Source organism: Ovis aries, chromosome 21, assembly GCF_016772045.2.
Source record: "Ovis aries strain OAR_USU_Benz2616 breed Rambouillet chromosome 21, ARS-UI_Ramb_v3.0, whole genome shotgun sequence".
NCBI classification, from domain to species: Eukaryota; Metazoa; Chordata; class Mammalia; order Artiodactyla; family Bovidae; genus Ovis; species Ovis aries.
In genome coordinates this window covers 37,432,537-37,451,598 of record NC_056074.1, presented here as the reverse complement: position 1 = coordinate 37,451,598, position 19,062 = coordinate 37,432,537, and the positions used below count along the sequence as shown (strand labels likewise).

Here is a 19,062-nt window from a genome sequence, read left to right as displayed (position 1 = left end):
CTCGAAAGAGAGGAACTGCGGCAGTTTCTAGCGGTAGATGTGGGGCGGGGTAAGGGGGAATACATCTGCAGCTGGTTCGGTCCCCACCCTGCCCCGGGGAGCCCTGAGTCACCGCACCGCCGCAGGCGGGGGACTCGCGCCCTACACGATCCAGCTGGGCGCCCCCCTCCCTCGCCCTCCGCGCTGCCGGCTGGGGCCCCGCCCCTTTCCCCGCCCCTCCCAGTGTGGGGCGTGGATGCTCCCAGCCCCGCCCAGCTCGCCACCCGCAACCAGTGAGAGCTTGCGCTGTGGGGAGGTCTCCCGTGGCAGAGTCACTTTCGTGACGTGCCGGGGAGGCTCGCGCAGGAGCTGGCATCCCCGCGCCCAGGATGCGGCTCAGGAGGGCAGGCGCTGGGGTCGCGGGGTGGAAAGGGATGAGGGCGCTGCGAGTGGGTCGAGAGCTGAGGACAGGGCAGGGTCTTGGAGAAAAGGGGATAGGATGGGGGAAAGAGGAGACTGTTTCATCCGCTTACTGGACAGATTCTCAGCGCCTCCAGAAAGAGAGGGTGAGAAACGAGAGGGGGCCAGGGCTCAAGAGGTGCCTTTGACTGCAGATAAAATCTTTACAGAGGCTAGAGTGTCAATGGGAGGCCGAGTCTTGGTTTAGCTTGTAGATAAACCAGTAGATACTGGTCAAAGCAGCTATTTATTTTAGCTTTGTTGGTGCTTCTGCTTAAGTCACTTATTAAAAAGTCAAAAGCCTTTAAAGTTCTTCCAAGAAAGACCTAGATTATCTTTTCCTCATGTCCTGGTTGGAGCCAGAGCTGGACAGCTGCTGCTCGCACTGGGTCAGACCCATCCTACCAGCTGCCCACATGCCCCAAGTGTGCCAGTTCTCCTTTTGAAGGGTGGGGGAAGGGTCTAGAATGTTGAAGGGAGAGGCCTGAAGTGCTTTGAAGACTCCACCCAGTCATTTCTGAAACTGATACCGTGGTTTTCATGGCAACCTTTCATGGCGTGTCCTCAGAATGCAAACTCTCCCTCCAAACATCAAATGGATTTTCCTGGGTGAGTGTGGCTTCCCTGGTTCACCCCATCAGCGGTACCTCCAGGACACTGTAACTTCCCCCACGTGATTTGATCGGTTCTGTGTATGTTAGAATGTCATTCTGGGGTATCCACTGTCTTTATTCTTTGCCTAACTCTATGGAGCTAAAATATTGGCGCTCCAGAAAGGTTAGAGAAACTATGCCACCTGCTCTTGTCTGTTTGCTCTAATCAGGCTGGCATGGCTCCCAGAGGAGGCTGTGTTTTACTCCAGTGGACTGACGGGGGTGTCCCAGTACCTCAGCACCCGAGGGATGGGTGGAGTGGCAGGTGATGGCGGTTGCTGGAGAGTAACCCTATATTCACTTGAATCTCTTGTAAGAGGGAGAATGTCTTGGGCAGTTAGGGCTGGGTCAATGGCAAAGGTATCCTTCGTGACCCTGGATCTCTAGACGTTCCCGGATTTTTTTCATTCTTGTAGCCCCCTCCCCTGCTGTAACCACCCCCTTTTGTTTTCCTAATTTCCTCGGGATTCCAAAGACAGCCTGTTGACCTTACTTTGTTTTATACAATGGGCAGGCTTTGCGCTGAGCCAGAGCTGGATGGTCATTCTGTGTTTGGGGCTATTTCTGATCAGATCTCCCGTGGAATGTGCCTCCCTCTACTTCCAGCTGCCCCCTCCCCTCCGCAGCAGGAACAGCTGTCATGTGAGGGCCTCTCCCGCTGGCTCAGCCCTTTTGCAATCATCTGGCTGGCTCTGCCAGGATGGGGGTGGATAGTGAGGATGGGCAGAGCCAAGGGGTAAGCGAGGGGACATGGCAGGTCAGGGGAGCCATTGGAGGGTAGGGAGGGCTATGGAGTGGAAGGCAGAAGGGTTGCCAAGGCCAGGCAGGAGGAGTGGGAGCCCGGTCGGGGAGGTTAGGACACTCATCAAAGGGACGCGGGGGCCCACACTGGAATTGGAAGCTTTCTAAGTTGTAAGGGAGAGTTGGTTATAGCGGGACCTTGGCTGGTCATTCTCCACGGAGATCTGCGTTTCCCTGACTCACAAGGGAGCCGCGGGGTGCCTTCCTGCCTGTCGGCCTCTGTGCGGGGACCTGAGTCACCGAGTTGCCTGGGGTGTTGGCTGCCCTACGGTGGCCTTGCCTGTGCCCGTGCCCCGCCCACTCCTACTATTAGGGTAGGGGTTAGCAAACACACCCCTTTTATCCCACTGTGTTCAATAGCAACTCTCCATCTCTTTGACTCAGTCTTACAGAATGTACCTCCGGGAGACCACAGCACATAGTCCCTTTCTTTCACCCAAGAGGAAACTGGAGTCCAGAGAGGGGAAGTGACTTATCAGGGGTGCATGCTTCTCTTTCCACAGTTCTTGCAGGCGCTCAACTGAGTCACTTTTGCTCCCAAAAAAAGAGCAGAAGGGTGCTTCTCCCAAAAGTGATGGACAAAGCACACTAGGTTTCGGAAGCCAGGAAGAGGGTGGTATCAGCCCGAGAAGGACAGCCCCGACCCGAGTAAGGCTCGTGGAAGTTGAGCAGGTCCTAGGGCAGGGTCAGCCCCAGCGATCCAAGTCCCTGGGGCAGCGGGCAGAGGGCACAGGGTGTAGCAGAGGCGGGACTTCGAGTGACAGGAACCTCAACTATGTGGTGACTCAGGCTCTGGGCAGCCTAGGCCCTTCCTTCCCCGCTCAGTCTGATCCCCTTAAACTGGACTGGGGAAGTGTGAGCAAAGGACGGAGAGGGAAGCCCGGACTGGTCTCCCCTTCCCCGGGGAACTGGGGGTAAAGCAGAGGAATCTGGAAAGTGTGGGAGAAAGACAGAGTCCAAAAAAGGGGAGAGGAGACTAGTGCTCCCCTCTCCCGGCGCCTCCGTCGTGCTCCCCGCTCCCTGCTGGGGAGGGGAGCTGGCTGGGGCGTTGGCTGCTTCGTTCATTCCAGCTCCCTCCCTCGGCTCCTGTTTACAAGTCCGTCCGCCCAGTCCCTAGCTCAGCTTTGGGCTTTTTTTTCCTCTCCCTCCCTCCCTCCCTTGACAGTCTCATTCAGTCCTGTTTTGCCACTTCTTTCCCTTAATCCTGGGTCCCCATTTCCTGTTACCTTTTTGCCCCCCCAGCATCCTAGCCCCAACAGCGCAGGGCCATCTAGGAATCCAGTTGTCATGTGCATCCTCCAGCCCCACTCTCCCTGCTCCCTTTCCCCCCACTTCACTTGCCCAGACAGCATTTCTTTGCCTTCTTACCTCCCAGTCTCTCTACTCAGGGCCCTGGGTCTTGTCTCTTGTTCTCTAATCAGCTTTAACTTGGGCTCTGCTTGGGTCTGAAGATCTCAATTAGGACTGAGTGTAATGGGAGGGTTTCCGGTATCCCAGCTGTCTGATCTGAGCAATTCAGGAACTCCTTATTTGAAGCCTGAGCTTTAAATACAGCCTAGGATTTGAATTGAGCTGGAGGAGGATGGGTTGACTTGGCTTCCTATTGCTGAGTTTGAGTTTGGAGTTTGAGAATTGCTTAGAAAATAATGTTTGGATCCCAGAATAACCCAATAAACTTGCTGCTCCACTGGGGAAGATGATAGATTAAGAATTAAAAGTGAGAGACTTCCCTGGTAATCCAGTGGCTAAGACTCTGCTCTCCCAATGCAGGGGGCCCGGCTTCGATCCCTGATCAGGGAACTAGATCTCACATGCCAAAACTAAGATCTGGTGCAGCCAAATAAATATATATTTTTACAAAGAATTGAAAGTGAATGGAGAAGGGCCTGGTGCTTGGCAGGGATGCTCATGTCTGAGCTGGTGTGTTGTATAGGGTGGAGAAGGGGGTCTGGGAAATGCCCCGAGACTCAAAGAAGGAGTGACAGTAATTTCTGTGCTCCTAAGGCTGACATGCCAAAGGGCCCTCGACTGGACGAAAAGTCTGCTTTCAAAGAGATTGTGAACAGATTGCACCTTTCACTTCCTTCCTGGGATCAGAGTTTAAAAGCCATAACGACTCGTAGAGCAGTCGCATCTTTTCTTCCGCATCATGCACTGATTTCAGAGAAGGGGACTGTGGGGAGAAGGGAAGGGAAGGGGAATCCCCTGGCACGGGGCCTGCCCACAGAACGCCCCTTTGGGGTTGCTATAGAAACAGGCATAATAAGAACAAAACAGAGGCACGTTGCCTGGCAACACAGGAGCCCAGGGTTCATCACATACTTACTACCTACAAATCAGGGAACCCCCGGGGTGGGAGTGGCACTTCTGGCGAAGCTGGGGTATCCCAGTAATGATGAGTCCTAGAGCTGACCTTGCTTTTCCAGTGGGTCTGGAGGACTGTGTGGTATGGGACGCTTCTGAAGGGCAGTGGAGCACCAGCGGGAAGGCTGAAGTCCTCTCAGATCCCTGGGTAGTCCTTACTTTGCCGGGGAAATATGAAACAATGTTCAGACGGAGAGAACTCCTTTTAACTAAAAAACAGTGTGTCTTTGTTGGGGGAGTAAGATATGGGTGTAAAAGATCTGGAAGAAAAGATGACATCCAGTTTTTAAGCATGGGACTCAGAGTACAAGGGTTAGGGTTAGGTAGCATCAGAGGCTAGATCTTTCTGGACTGAGCACCTGGAGGCAGGGATTCCGTCTTGTCAAGGACTCTTACCTGTACCACCACCACCACCATCACCTACCCCTGGCCCAGTGCTGGACACAGTAAATGTTTGTGCAAAGCTGCATGAGAGAACTACACGTGGGGGCTGAGAGTGAGGGAACCTTGTGGGGTACAGGGTGCTGTTGTATAAAGAACAAGAACTTTGGCGGGGGGGGGGGACTGATCTGGTGGGCCATTGGTTAGACTCCAAGCTTCCAATGCCAGAGGCACAGTGCAGATTCGATCCCTGGTCAAGGAACTAAGATCCTACATTCATGGCCAAAAAAATTATTAAAAAAAAAGAAGAACAAGGGCTTTGGGGCCAGTTATATCTGCAGTTTATTCATTCATTCACTTTTTTAGCAAACTGTTCTGGCGTGATTGCCAGGTGCCAGCTGCTGCCGTAGACACAGAGTACACAGCAGAAAGCAAACAGTGCCTGCCCTCCTGGAGCTTAGATGTGGATGGGAGCTTTGAGTCCGGCTTCTGAAGGTTATGTGATTTTAGGTAAATCACTGCCCCTCTTCCGGACCATTGCCTTCCTGCGTGTGAGGAGTAAATGGGCTGACACACAAGGTGCCTACAGCAGTGTCAGACAAGATCACCACGAAGAGGGGTGAAAGGTGGGGGCTACAGCAGTAGGCAGAAAGAGAAGGGGTGGCAGAAATCTTTAAAAGTGTTGTGTCTCCATTTGCACCATTGAAGACTGTTGAAAATATTCCCTTTCCCTGCCAGCTTTGGTGCAGCAAGTAGGATCCTGGCTTTTTAGGCGGCAGAGTCTAGTTTACCCCTTCTGTATCCTCCTAGCCTAGAAGTGGGGGAGGAGCCACTCCGCAGGACCACCTCCCACCAGGTATCCTCACACTCGTGCCCCTGAACCAAGTACCTGGACAGTAATCCCTGCTCTGAAGCTGCTCCCCAGACCGGCCTCTCCTGCCTTCTCTGTTGACCAAGAGGGTGGCCAGAACAAACAATGGAGCTGATAAGTTGGCTCTGAGCCCAGGACACCAGCCTCTGCCCTTTCACGCCTGGGGGGCTGAGGGAGTCCCCGCTGAGTTGAAGGCGCAATATCCACACCCTTCCACACTCTTCCTTTCCTGTTCCAGCCCCTCCCTCCAAATTCCCATGGCCCTTTGTGCAGACCCCCTATCTTTGTGGCGTATGTCATATCATAGCTATCTCTCTGAAAAACCTAGCTGTTGATCAGCTCCCATTTCAACATGCATTGGAAGCCCTCACACTTTCAAGGAACCAAATGATTCATTTTGTAAAGTTAACACTCCTCTGATAAACTGTTAACTGTGGTTGTTTTGGGGGAGAGGGACTAGCTTAGGGGTGGAGGGAATCATCTACTTTTTACTGTTCTGCTTTTCCGTACTGACGTCCTTCACCCTATAGAGGTATTGATTTTATCTCTGAAACAGCAACAAGGATTAATCAGACTTGTAGGGTCACAGGCCACTTTATCTGTATCCTTGGTCTATATTTTAAAAACTGAATACATGTTATTTAATATGAAATAAAATTAAAAAAACATTGATATCGGAAATAATTAGCTGTTGGTTTTATTTTTTTAAAGCATCCCAAAGTTGATTTTTTTTTTCTTTAAATAAGGTAGGTGCTGGCAAAGAGGAGCAGACCACAGTGGAGGTGGAGGTGATTCTAAAAGTCTGGGTTTCTGATTCTCTGCTTGTGATACAGGTGATGGAACTGCCTCTGCTCTGGGTTTGAGTCACTGTGTGTGTGTGTGAATGTGTGTGTGTGTGTGAGAGAGAGAGAGAGAAAATATGAGAGATTGCCAGTGCCCAAGTCTGTGCTTTGACTATGTGTCTCTGCATGTCGGTGCCGGTCTGAATGTCTACACACATGTCTCCACCCTTCTGTGTCCATTATCTGACTGCCTGCCTGTCTGTGGCTCCTTTGGCTGGGTCTTCCCTCCCCCACGCCTGTACCCTATGCCGGTAACTGGACCTGGGACACAGCCCCCAGGGCTGGCAGTGGAGTTGGCTGTTGGGTATTTTTAGCCTGTAAACATGTTTGCCATTTCAGAGGACAGGGCCGCTGGTCTCAGCCCCAGCCCACTCAGGATGGTACAGCGGGCCAGGTCTTCTCAGGTCTCCAGCCTGGGGTCTCACTTCCCCAGCATTCCAGAGGAAAGAAAAACTGGCTCCACGTGGGCAGTGGGTGGCCATCCAGAAGGGAGGATAAGAGGATTCATGGGGGAGAAGAGAATGAGGGTGAAACCAGAAGCCCCCCCCCCCACCGCCCCACACCCCGTCATTAAATGTTTAATAAAATCTCCGTGTAGTTAGAAGTGGCTGTGGGAAATGGCTGTAAAATTGGAAACTCAGCGTCCAGGGGAGTGGGGCGGTGGAGGAGGGGGTCCGAGCAGAAATAGAGAGTGGGGGACAGGGAGGTAGGCAGCACGGACTCTCTTCCTCCAAGGGGTGCAGGCCTGACTCCCGTGTCGCTGCAGCGGCCAGAGCGGCACGGTGGCGCGGGGCGCTGGTGACCCTGACTCCAGCAGGTGGGGCCAGCGTCTCCAGGCCGGTTCTGGGGGCGGGGAGGGGCTGAGGGGTGCCCAGAAAGAGGGAGGGCGAGAAGTGGGCGCGGCTGCGCGAAGAACCAAGTGAAGAACCTGGGGCCTAGGATTAGAAGGGTAGTGGGCAGCGTTGAGAGAAAACTCAAAGGTCCGCGTCAGGCTGGAGGTCGCGGCTGAATCACTCAAGCCCCTCCAGCCGCCGGACCCCATGGGTCCTTCTTGCAAAATGGGCTGATTCGCAGGTCCAGCTTCCAAGAGTTTCTTGCAGAAGAAGCCACCCGCCTAAGTCGGGGCAAATCCAGGCACGGCGGGGCCGGGGTGGGCAGTGGATGGGGGCAGGGGAAGGCAGCACCTCGGATGTGCCGCGCCCCCGGGTCCCCGCGCCCCCGGTGCCCTCCCAGCAGCCCGCTTTCGGGTCCCAGCAGGGTCGGCCCGGCTCGCCCGTCCCAGCCCAGCTCCGGCCCCGCCCGGCCCCGCCCTCTCCCCACAGCTCGGGGCAGACCCGCCCGCTGGAGCCGGAGTTACAAGAGCCGCCTCCGCGCGCAGGGGCCCGGCCACTCGGAGCAGCTCCGCCGCGGGGACTGCACCGCCCGCCCTGCCGGACCCGCCCCGACCGGGGCTCGCCGCCTGCAGCAGCCTCAGCACCGCGACCTCGGGCCCCGCGCCGGCTATGGCTGTGCCCTGGGGCTGAGCGCGCAGGTAGGGGCCTCCTGCGCACCTTGGCGCGATCGGGGAACGCGACGCCGGGAACGCGGGAGGGGAGGTGGGTGGCAGGACTTGGGCGAAGCGCTTTGGGTGGGTGTCACTGTGAAGGCTCAACTTGGAGCAAGGTGGGCAGCCCCGGGCCGCCACCGGGAGGCCAAGCGTAGTGCCCTGGGAAAGGAGCTCCGCCTCTGGAGTTGGGGCGTTGGAAGGGGCGCAAGTTGGGCAAAGTCGGAAAATCGCTCCGAGGCGCCGTTTGCTCCAGTCCGTCTGTCTCTCGAGGGCTGATCGTTATCCCTGCTGCACGGCCGGGCTCCGGTTTTTTGCCCGGTAACCCTGTCCCACCCCCTCCTTCTCCATGGGGCGGTGGCTCGGCGAGCTGCTCTGTGCCTATTCCGTGTTTACTGGAGAAGTTTCCGAGATCGCGGCGCGGCCTCTCGGCCCCTCCCGGCGCCCCTGCGCCCCCGCGCCGCGCACCCCGTCCGCCGTCCCTCCCCGCGCCCCACACCTCCGCCCCTGACTTCGCGTCCCGAGTCCTCGGGGCCCCACCCAGTTCTGCACCACCAGCCTCTCCCTTTCTGGCTCCCGGCGGCCCCTCAGCCACCCTTCGGCTGCCCCGCCCTAGTCTTGCCCCTCTGTGTTCCCAGCTCCAGAAAAAATCCCTTCTTCCTCTAGGGCGGCGGAGCCGGGAAGTTTGCAGCGCGCCCCGCGGCGGGACTGGTGGGAGTGGGGGTGGGGGACATAACTGGGGAGATTCTTGCACTGGGGGTGGGCGGGGAGTGGGGCTGTGCAGCGGCGCTGCCCTCGGGACCGCCCCTTCCCCTTCAGAGGCGGCGCTCTCTCCCCAACCCCACTCCCAAACCCGTCCGGGCGGGATGGCCCCCGCCCCAGCGCCTGGCTCAGCGCCAGCAGCCTGAGGAATGTGGTGGTTGGAGCCGGTGACTAATTCAAACCAGAACTCGGGGAGGAGTGGCGAGGGGTAAAGGGGAGGGGGGCGACGGGGCTTGTGTGGGAGGCGGGGGCCGGAGTCCGGCGGGCGTAGGAGGAGGAGGGCTCAACTCCCCTCCTCGGACCCCTCCGCTCCCGCGGCGCGCTCTTGGGGCGACGGCGGAGGGGCGAGGTCCTGCTGGGGAGTTGGAAGGTCTCCGGGCTTAGGGTGTGTTCGGAGAGCTGTGTTATATAAGGCTTTCCCATGCCGGGAGAGGGTGTGCAGTGCGCGAGGGCTGGCCCTCCGCTGGCGGGCTCGGTGCCCCCTGCAGTGCCAGGGCCCCGGGATGCGGGGGCGCAGCCCTTTGGCGTCGCTAGCCACGAGGGACACGTGGGTCTGAGCAAGGCTGACTCTGCTCCGTGGGTGGGAGGGGAGCCGAATGGGCAGACGGGGCATCTAACTGGACCCCTGCACTACGTGGGCAGGGCACTGGCGCCTCTGCACTTTGTGGCCCCAGAGAATTGTGAGCCTCGTGTGTGCCTTTCGCAGGGCGTGGCTGCCACCCAGGAGGTGGTGAGGTGCCCCCAGGGAGCCTACTGCTGGGTGCCCTGTCCTGCGGAGTGGATCTCTGAAAAGGCACCGTGGGATCCTCCCATGCCAGCGAGGTCCTTAGAGCAGGTCCTGGACCTTTGGAGGAAAAGGGACCCAGATAGTTACCTCCGGGTTCTGAAACAGTTTCCTCGACTAGGATCCAGCCTCTGACTGCAGGGATCGTGTGCCCTGTCTTGCACAGCCTAGAACATGAGAGAGACTGGGTTGATTTTGGGCGACACCGTGATGCTTTGGAGGGCTGGGGTGATAGAAGAAGGCAAAGGAGTCAGGGGAAAGGAGAGGGGTTGAAGGTGCATTGGAAGGCATTTTAGGGCCCCCTCACCAGGGCTGGGTCTTAATTCGGGGAGTAGCTTCTCCTTTGGTGCTCCCTCTCTTCTGCCCCCAGGAGGGAAATCCCTGGGGCAGGGTGTGGCACTCACTTCCTTTCTGAAGCTCAGTGGGGAAGCTTCCTTCTCGTTGGCCCCAAAGGATGGTGGGTTGGGCTAGCCCTTGATTGGGGTGTGTATGCCGAGTGGGGAGAGAAGGGAGCCCTCGCCTGAGGGGTGAGGTCCAGGCGTTGGGGTTGGGGGGAGAGGACAGGGAGGGGGGTAGGGGCATGAGAGGTGGGCTAGCAGAGGACAAAGGGTCTGGGGTATTAGCCACGGGGATCGGAAGGTGTCTGTGGCCCTCCCCAGAGCCATGTCCTTAAAGGTTATACGCAGGGACATTGTTCAGGGAACCAAGACACATAAGAAGCCACATAGGTGGGGCTTACTGCAGATGCTGGGGGGGCCCCAGCAGTGATTCAGGGGTCTTTGTCAGGGCAACTTTGTGAAGAGCTGAGGACTTGAACCAGCCAGACTCTGATTGGCTCCTCTCCCACCCATGGAGCAGAGTCAGCCAGTTGAGGGGGATGTAACTGCAGGTCCAGGGCTCAAAGTGGGACCCAAAGAAGTGACTCCTGGGAGACCTGTGAAGGGAGATGGCCATCATTGGGTCAAGGGCAGGGAATGGGTTGGGAGGTCCTGGGGTCACCTTCGTCCCAGGAAGGCCTTGGCTGGGAGTTCCCGGGGCACCACCGACCTGGATTCCTAGGCTCAGTTGGAAGGGGCTGGCTGGCCCTGGCCGAGCACACCACCCCGAGCTTGAGGAGCTGGTTTGAGAGGTTGGGGCGAAGCTGTGGAGCTGGAGGAGTGTGTGGGTCTCTGGGGCGTGGCCATCACCTTCCTCAGCACTTGGGAACCGCCTGGGGTCAGGCAGAAGCAGACTGGGAGAGCTAGTCCGACTCCTGCTGGTAACTCTCCCCTGCTGACTCTCACCTCTGCACCACACCCAGGAAACCCCAGCTTTTCTCTCTCCCTGGATCTGGGCTGACGGGGGGGGGGGGGGGGGGGGGGCATGTGCACACGAGGCGGGGGGTCGCCCCTGGAGAGGGGTGGGAATGGACTGGTGGTCGCTAGGGCTTTCTGCTCTCCCATTGCTCCCCGACGGGCTTCATCCAGGCTCCCAGGGAGCTGGCATTTTCCCAGGCTTTGACCATCTCGCTGGGCTCCCGGCCTTCCTGAGCTGACTGGTTTCCTCCAGGCTTGAGTGGGCCTAAGAGGCACAGTGAGGGGAGTGGGGGGTCCCCTGGGTGGGCCACAGTGGGCTCAGCCAGAATGTGTGTGTTGATGGACCCCCTCTTCCTCCCTTCAGCCTCCAGATGGCCAGATGGGCTGTTGTAGAGGAGGTCCCAGCTCTGGGGTCACTGTTTCATGGTGGCCTTGAGACTCTGACTGCTCGTGTCAGAGCCGAGAAATGAGTGTTTGTTACCTGTGAAAGGCTGTCTCTGGCTGGCAGGCTGGTCCTGAATGTGTCGCCTCTGCTTACATCTGGGGCATAGGGGGCAGGGGGTAGCCGTGGGACTCTGCCCCGGTGGTGGTGGAGGTTTCATGGGGGCTGCGGGGGGCTGTAGGGAAGGACTCCAGTGAGTTTCTCCGTCTTGGACGGTTCTAGGCCCTGGAGTTTGTGTCCAGAGGCCTGAGGGAGGCTGAGCACAGGCTTGGGCGTGAGGCCGTGGCTGATGGAGGCTTCAGGGAGGGGCATCCTGCCCTGTCCCCCGGGGGCCGGAGCGGAGGTTCTAGGGGAAGGGGAAGCGCCTGGCCGGGTTGGGGGTGGCTCTTTGGCAGCTGGGCCGAGCGGCCTGGCCTGGAGCCCCTGCACTATCCGGGCCCGGCCGCTGGGCGGAGAGCTGGGCCGTAGTAGCTCCCAAACTGTAATCTATCCCCCAGGGCGAGACTGGGCGAGGGAGTGAGCTCACCCCTCCTCAGCTCAGCAGGGCCCTTCCCACCCACCCACCCCACATCCTTGAGCTGGTGTCTTCATCCTAGCCGTCCTGGGTCAAGGCCTACTCTTCTCTGGAGAGGTGGCCAGGTGTGGGGACTGTTCGTATGGAGAATGTGAAGCTGCCCCAGAGCCGCCCCCCCGACCCCCCACCAAGAACTTCCCAGTCCCACAGGAAGTCCCTTTGGGTCAGGGAAGGAAGAGAGAATCTCTCTTCTGGCTGGAAGCTTGAACTTGGAGCGCTGGGGCTAGGGAAGTGTGAGGGGCCAGGGGACAGAGGTGGAGAAAGACCGCTGAGCGGAGCCCTGGAAACAGCTGGCCCCCAGGGGTGGGGGTGGGGAGCTGCCCTGGAAGCCAAGGCGCGAGAAAACTCCAGCATGGTGGTGAGGGGCCAGGGAGAGGGACTAGGGGGGAGGAAAGGGCTGGGTGATGAGGCTGGAGAAGCTTCTTCCTGGTGGGAGGTGTGGGAGGGGCCAACGGCCCAGGCAGCCAGGGAGGAGCTCGAAGGTGCACGCAGACTCTGGACACCAGGTTAACAGAAACAGGCTCCCTCCATGATGGACAGGGCTTGGGGCTGCCCAGACTCGAGTCTTGAGAGCTGGCGGAGGCAGGGACTGTGAGCCTGCTCTGGGCTGGCAGGGGTTGGGGCTTCAGGAGTGTCTCTGCACGCATTGGGTGGGTCGTCTGTTGGCCTTGCGAGTCTTTGATCATCTTGCCAGTGCCCATATTGCCCGTGTCTTGCAACATGTTGGTCAGATTCTCGCTGATAATTCGACCTCCCCAACACACACACCCTATCCAAGTTGAAAGTGCCCCTGGGGGTGCGCTGCCCAGAATCAGCTGACCTCAGAGTTCTTGGTGCCAGCGTAGACTCGGGAGATAACTGCGCAGATCTACTCCATTTAGAATGGGACAGGTTTTTTTTTCAGACCAAGGTCTGGCAGCTGCATACGTGGAGGTCCATTTGGAGGTTTTAGCACCCGGGAGAGAGGCCACCCCTCTCTTCCTCCTTGTCCTCTGACCTGGCCTCTGCCTGTCATGGCTGTTCCCATTTCCCAGTGAGTGGGAGTGTTTGCCTTAACCTGTCGGGGCCTATCTCCATGTGGGCCTGTCTCTTGGTCTCACCTGCTGGGGTCCAGAGAGTCTCCAGGTGAGCTGGGTTCTGGACAGCTCAGGACTTCTGAGTCCTGGGGACACAGTGCTGATGAGCCTAGAAGCACAAGGGCCCTCAGATCCTGGGCTTTGGGATACCTGGGGCTCTGCCCATCCTGGGTTTGGGGTCTCCGAGCTAGGTCGGGACGAGGCTGGTGTGTGGGCACAGAGGCTGGTGGCCACTCACCTATCCTCCTGTGCTTGTGACACTTGATGGGCATCACTGCTTCCTGGGGGTCTCCCGCCCCTATCCGAACCTCAAGCCCTCTCTTTCCTGTGTTTTAATGTCCCCTGAAGCATCCTGGTCCCACTGTGTGGGCCTCTCTTTGGACGAATCTGGAGGCCTGTCCGCCTCCCTGTGGGTGCGTCTCTCCGGCTCTCACTGGGCCTCCTTCCATGTAGATCTCTCTCGCCTGGGTATCTCCCTTGTGCATCTTTCTCTGTGGTTTCTCATCCTGTGTCTGTTTATTCGTGTCTTCATCCCTTTCCCTGGTTAAGACTGGTTGGCCTCAGAGTCAGAGATCCCTGGGCTTGCATTTCACTTCTGTCTCATCCTCGGGCAAGTCATTTAACCTCAGGGCCTGTTTCTGCACTCTAAAATAAGGATATTAATTCTTAATCACATGGGATTGTTTGGGAAAGAAAGGGGACCCCAGGCATGGAACAAGCACAGTCCTGGGGCGCTATGGGAGCTTGACAAAATTCTTTCTCTTCACCTGGGAGGGGTTGTTTCTTTTAATGTGGCTCTTTCTCTTCCTCTTTACTGCCCGGTGAGTGTTCACGAGAGTGGATGGCCCTCTGGGTGTGTCTCTCTTTTCTCTGAATATCCCAGCCCCTGCTCCTTGACTCTGTGTGTGTTCGTGGCTTTCTGGCTGGTGGAAGTCTCAGCTCTGGTTGTGAGTCATCTTGTTCTCACCTTGGGGTACTGCTTCTCCGGGGCCGGTGTGTCTGGTGGGTCAGTTTGCCTGTGTGCTGGGTAGAAGTTTTGTCGCTGTCTGTGTCCTCCCCATTGCGGGCTGGCGTGCTTCTTTCCGTCTTAGCATGTCACCTTCGACGTCCTGCCTGTGGCGGGCATATGCGCAAACTCGGGTCCCTCTGCTGTGTATTTGACTTCAGGTGTGGCGCGTGGAGGCGCTGAGGCGTACGGACCCGACTCTCAGGGGGTGTGTGTGTGTGTATCAGTTCCTGTCATCTTGACACTGACCTTGGCTGCGAGGTTGTCTTTGGCTGCTGCAGCAGTTCCACTGCGCCCCCTCCCTGGCTGTGTTCACACTGGCTCTTGCGCAGAAGGGATTTCCTGGGACCAGTGGGAGAACATGCCCTTCTAGGGGGTCACAGCTGGCGGGGACCATCTTCCCCGGGCAAAGGGTCTGCTTCCTGGCCTTCTCCTGGGTCTGCCTGGGTGTTGCCCACCCAGGGCAGAGATCTGCAGAGATGGCATGGGCAGAACCCTGCTGCACATCCTCTTTGTGGTTTTGAATCATCAGGGCAGCTTCGTTCTTCTCTAGCTGCTTCTGGCCTGAATTACTTGCACTCTGTCCCTGCAGCCTCAGGTGTGTGTCCTCTCTGCCTTGAAGCTGGAGTGTCCCTGCCACGTCGCTCCTTTTATGCCCTCCAGGCAGCCCTCTGCCTTAGAGGGTCTCCACTCCAGCCCTTCCCACCAGGAAGGTTGCTGTGAGCTGGTGTCAGGTGCCGGCGGGGAGCTGGCTGACCTGGGCATTCCAGGGCCCCAGCATTCCCCCGTTCTCAGGGCTCCAGACCTCCCTCTCCCCATCTGTCACTAGCAGGCAGTGCCGCCCCACAGAACTTTCTGCAGTGGTGGCAGTGTTCTGTATTTGCGCTTGTAATGTGGTAGCCATGCGTGGCTGTTGAGCTCGTGAAATGTAGTTCCTACAACCTACGGGCTAAATGTTTAATTGAATTTAAGTTAGGGCTTCCCTGGTGGCTCAGATGGTAAAGAACCTGCCTGCAATGCAGGGGGAACCCAGGTTCAATCCTTGGGTGGGGAGGAGCCCCTGGAGAAGGGAATGGCAGCCCATTCCAGTATTCTTGCCTGGAGAATCCCACGGATAGAGGAGCCACATGTGGCCTAAGGGCTCTTCCAGCTCTGACACTTGAGGAATGTGTAGAATTCCCCGAGGCTCCAAAGACTCAGCTTTGGGTGGCAGCAGGGTGGAGCCCCTAACCCCCGGGGAAGCTGGCTTCACCTGACATGTGGGAGAAGAAGGAAGGACCCCCTGGGTTTGGTACAGGCCCCAGGGGTGGGGGAGACCACAGGCTGGGATCCAAGTGCAGAAAATAGGCCCTTGCCACTGTGGCCTCGAATTCCCTGTCAGCACCCTTGTGTCTCGCCAGGTCAGATGGAAGGGGCGGGGAGGGGAGTCTTGCCTGGCTGTGCCAGGAGGTGAGGCTTGAGCCAGGGCAGGCAGGGTGGTTGGCAGCCCCACCTGGCTGGGAAGCCAGCGGGTCCCCCGCCAGGGTCAACCTGCAGCCTCGAGTCCAGCGCCTCCTGTTCTCACGGGCTGTGGTCCCTTCTCCACTCATGATGTCCTCCTCATTAGCCCCTGGGGTGGAAGCATGTGGCTGATCCCTTCTGGGCCTCCCACTTGGGCTTCCAGGGGCTCCGGGCCGGCGGCTCTGGGCCAAGCAGCTGGCGGGGAAGCCCATTGCCTCTTCCTGGAGCCCCAGCCCCTCTGGCACCCAGGGGTCTGGCCTATGAAGCGGGTTTTAGGTGTGACCCTTGGCGTGTCTGGAGCTGTTGCAGCCACAGTGACTCACTGGGGAAGGAGGGAGGGTGGGGCTGAGATGTGGGCGAGGGTGAGCTGGCTGGCTCTCTGCCCACCTTGCTGGCTGCTGGCTCAGCACCAGGATGCAAGGCTGAAAAAAGGGGCCCTGCTCAAGGAGAAAGAGAGGGTGCCAGCGCACTCGGTGGCTTCGGGGAGCTGCAGGGCCCTTGGGTGGAAGCCTTTTCCTTCCCCTCCGGGTCTGGCTCCCCCCTTGTCTGCTGGGCTGGCTACTTAGTGCTGGAGGCTGGGGGAAGGACTGTTGAAGTCCCGGCTTTTGCTGTTTCTCCGTGGGAAGTGTCAGCTGGACTTCCGGTAGGAAGGGAGGAGGTGATTGCCCCAGCTGACACCTGTGCCAGCAGGCTGCCCCCTGGCCTCCTGGCGGGCACCTGCGCTGACATAAATACCACACAAGTGAGTGCAGGTGGTTGGGGAACAGGGTATCTGTGGCTGTCTTCATCAGTATTATGATCTGCCTGACATTGGAAGTCCTGCATGCTCATGAATTTCCGTAAATCTTATCCTCAAAGACAAACTCAGTACTTTCAAGATCCCATTTAGATTTCATCCCCCCTTCAGAAGGCTCCCAAACCTTCTGGAACATTCTGAGGCCAGACTAGTCACGCCCTGAGCACCTTGCTCATAATTTATATCTGGGACAAGAACTAAATCTTTTTTTTTTGGCTTTGCCATGTGGCATGTGGGTTAGTTCCTCGATTGGGGCTGGAACTTGGCCCCTTGCATTGGGAGCTCGGAGTCTTAACCACTGGGCCATCAGGGAAGTTCCAGGAACTAGGTCTTTTAACTCTCCATACGTGGCCCGTGGAGTGCGTTTGGAGGATACATCAGTGACGTTAGGTAACAACCTAGCGGAGCGTGTAATTCAGAGCTGGGCCGAGTGCCTCCATCCCTTTCTGGTTTTCTCTGCAGCGGTCTGTACAATGATACAGGGGCGATCGGTATGCATGTATTAATCGATTGGTTGGCTGGTTTCTGGATGTCAGCGGTTTTCGGCTTAGGGCGAAACTCTCCACAACTTAATAGCACCCCCTCGTGGTTTCACAGACGTGCTTCTGGGTGGCTGCCGCCGCCATTTTGTGTGGGTGGCTGGGGGCTGGAGGCCCGCCTGCTGTCTCCCCGGGTGCCCCTGCAGCCAACAGCTGTAGCTGGAGGGTGTCTTTGCTCCTCACCTATGGGAACCTGGCTCTGGGCCCAGCCGGGGCAGCCCGATGGGCCCTGGCTCGCCACATGCCTGAGATGGCACCACTGCAGTCTCTCGGGCTTGGGCCAGTGCTGAGGGCCCCGGGGCTCCCGTTGCTCAGCCTCTGCCTGTATCAGGGCCCCTGGAGCTCCAGCTGGCAAGTGTCTGCCTGGAGCCAAGGTCGGGTTAGACAGGGTGACCCAGCATCGCTGACCGTTGGCCACCACCAGCCCAGCTTTCAGGTTCCCTGTGACCCCCAGGGCTGGAGGCTCTGAGGAGGAGGGGTCTCACACCCATTAAAGCTGCACGCTGGATGTGGTGTGTCGAGGGAAGAAAGAGTTACAGGCTCAGAGCCCAAGCTTGTTGCTCGCTTATGGTGGACCCTGGCCGGCTGGCCTCTCTGAATCTCAGTTTCTCCATCTGTGCTGTAGGGCAGTAACATCTCCCTCCTGAAGCTGTTCCAAGGGACCCAGTGAGGATGTGGATGTTGGGAGGCTCCCGTGGGCCAGAGCTTTCCACTCATGCTCTCTCTCCTTCCTTCAGCCCTCATGGGGATCCTTTAGCATCTCCATTTGCACAGATGAGGAAATGGAGGTTCAGAGAAGTTAAGTGACTTGGCCTGGGTCACACAGCTGGCGAGATGCTGAGCCAGGATTGGAACCTAGGTCTGGCCTCTTCCAAAACCCCTTCCCATGATCCCAGCCTTGGAGAGTCACATGTGAACGGAGTTGATGACAGTAGCAGGGTTAGGGTTTTGGTTTGGCCCCAGCTGACAGGACATCCAGCCATCTCTCTTGCAGAGCAGCTGGGGCAGGGCTGCAAGTGAGCCAGCTGTTGAGTGAGAACCTGATCATGACCTTTCCCCTAGACAGTGTGACCGAGATTCCCAAGAGATATCCTGAGGAGAGAAGAGGAAGGAGGGGCGGGCTCCTGGCAAGGCATCCGCTCCCGACCCAAGTCCTTCGAAGGTCAGTAGGAGGGAGGGGGAGGTGACTGGGTGGGGAGTGGGGAGGGTAGAGACCTGGATGGGCTGTAGCACGGAGCATGGGGCGGGGAGGGACGGGGGTCGGGGGAGGGGCTGGTTACCTCCGTTGTGGTTGCCTCCACTGGCCCATTTGCGATTTCTCCCTTGTGCCTTGGGAGCTCGCCCACAGCAGAAGCCGGCGCCTTGGAGACAGTGCCCCACTCCCGGGGGGCGAATCCCTGGCCTCCTCATCCCCCCATGGCCTTGCACCCCCACTGCCCTGAGCTCTGTTTTGTTACGCCAAACAGATGGAGAAAGAGGAGGAGACGACCCGGGAGCTGCTGCTGCCCAACTGGCAGGGCAGCGGCTCCCACGGGCTGACCATCACCCAGAGGGATGACGGCGTCTTTGTGCAGGAAGTGATGCAGAACTCCCCTGCGGCCCGCACTGGGGTGGTCAAGGAGGGTGAGTCTTCTCGGGGTGCGGCCGGTGCTGGCGTTAGCGGGGAGGCTGGTGGAGGGGAGGGCGGGGGGCAGCACAGGCGGGTGGGTGACTGTGGAGTGCCTGGTCTCAGTGGCATCAGGATGGTCGGTACCCAAGCCCTGCCCTCCGCTGCCCACTCTTTGGTGCTTGTTCATTCACAGTCCTCGTGGGAGGTGGTCCCGTGGGTTGGAGATGTTGTGCGTCCTCTGTTCCGACTCCACCACCCAGGAGCTTGGCCGCTTTGGGCCAATTAGTTGTCTCCCTGCCTCAGTTTCCTCATCTCTACCATGGGTGTTACCACACCTGTGAATCAGCCCAAGGGCCCAGTGCAGAGTGCTGGGTTGTGGGTTGTTTCCCCGAGACTCTGGGTGGTCTTACCCACATCTTGCTCCTTCCTGCTCAGGGGACCAGATTGTGGGTGCCACCATCTACTTTGACAACCTGCAGTCGGGTGAGGTGACCCAACTGCTGAACACCATGGGCCACCACACCGTGGGCCTGAAGCTGCATCGCAAGGGGGACCGGTCCCCTGAGCCTGGCCAGACCTGGACCCACGAGGTCTTCAGTTCCCACAGCTCCGAAGTGGTTCTGGTGAGTTCCTGGCTGGCCGGCTGCTCCCTGAACTCCTCTCGCCACTCAGCTCCCTTTCCTGGGCCTCGCTTGTCCATCCTTGCTTTTCTCTCCCACTCTCACCCTCTGCTGTCTGTCGAGCCAGCCTGTTCCTCTTATTCACGTGTGGCTGCTACTGCTGCTA

General features: G+C 58.3%; 1 protein-coding gene across 9 annotated transcripts in view; it reads left to right on the top strand.

Moving 5' to 3' along the window:
- Window positions 1-307: 307 nt before the first annotated feature.
- Window positions 308-19,062, top strand: part of AHNAK (AHNAK nucleoprotein) — a 129,571-nt gene continuing 110,816 nt past the window's right edge. For 3 of the 9 annotated variants that reach the window (XM_042237900.1, XM_042237901.1, XM_027959916.2), the window contains exons 1-4: window positions 7,735-7,881; window positions 17,730-17,829; window positions 18,134-18,290; window positions 18,712-18,899. In XM_042237900.1, coding sequence (XP_042093834.1) covers window positions 18,134-18,290; window positions 18,712-18,899 — 345 coding nt within the window. In that variant the 5' untranslated portion in view covers window positions 7,735-7,881; window positions 17,730-17,829. Of the gene's footprint in view, window positions 1,048-6,254; window positions 6,342-7,734; window positions 7,882-8,710; window positions 8,864-17,729; window positions 17,830-18,133; window positions 18,291-18,711; window positions 18,900-19,062 lie in introns of those variants that run through there. The other 6 variants (XM_060404030.1, XM_060404031.1, XM_042237894.1 and 3 more) reach the window with 6 other exon arrangements.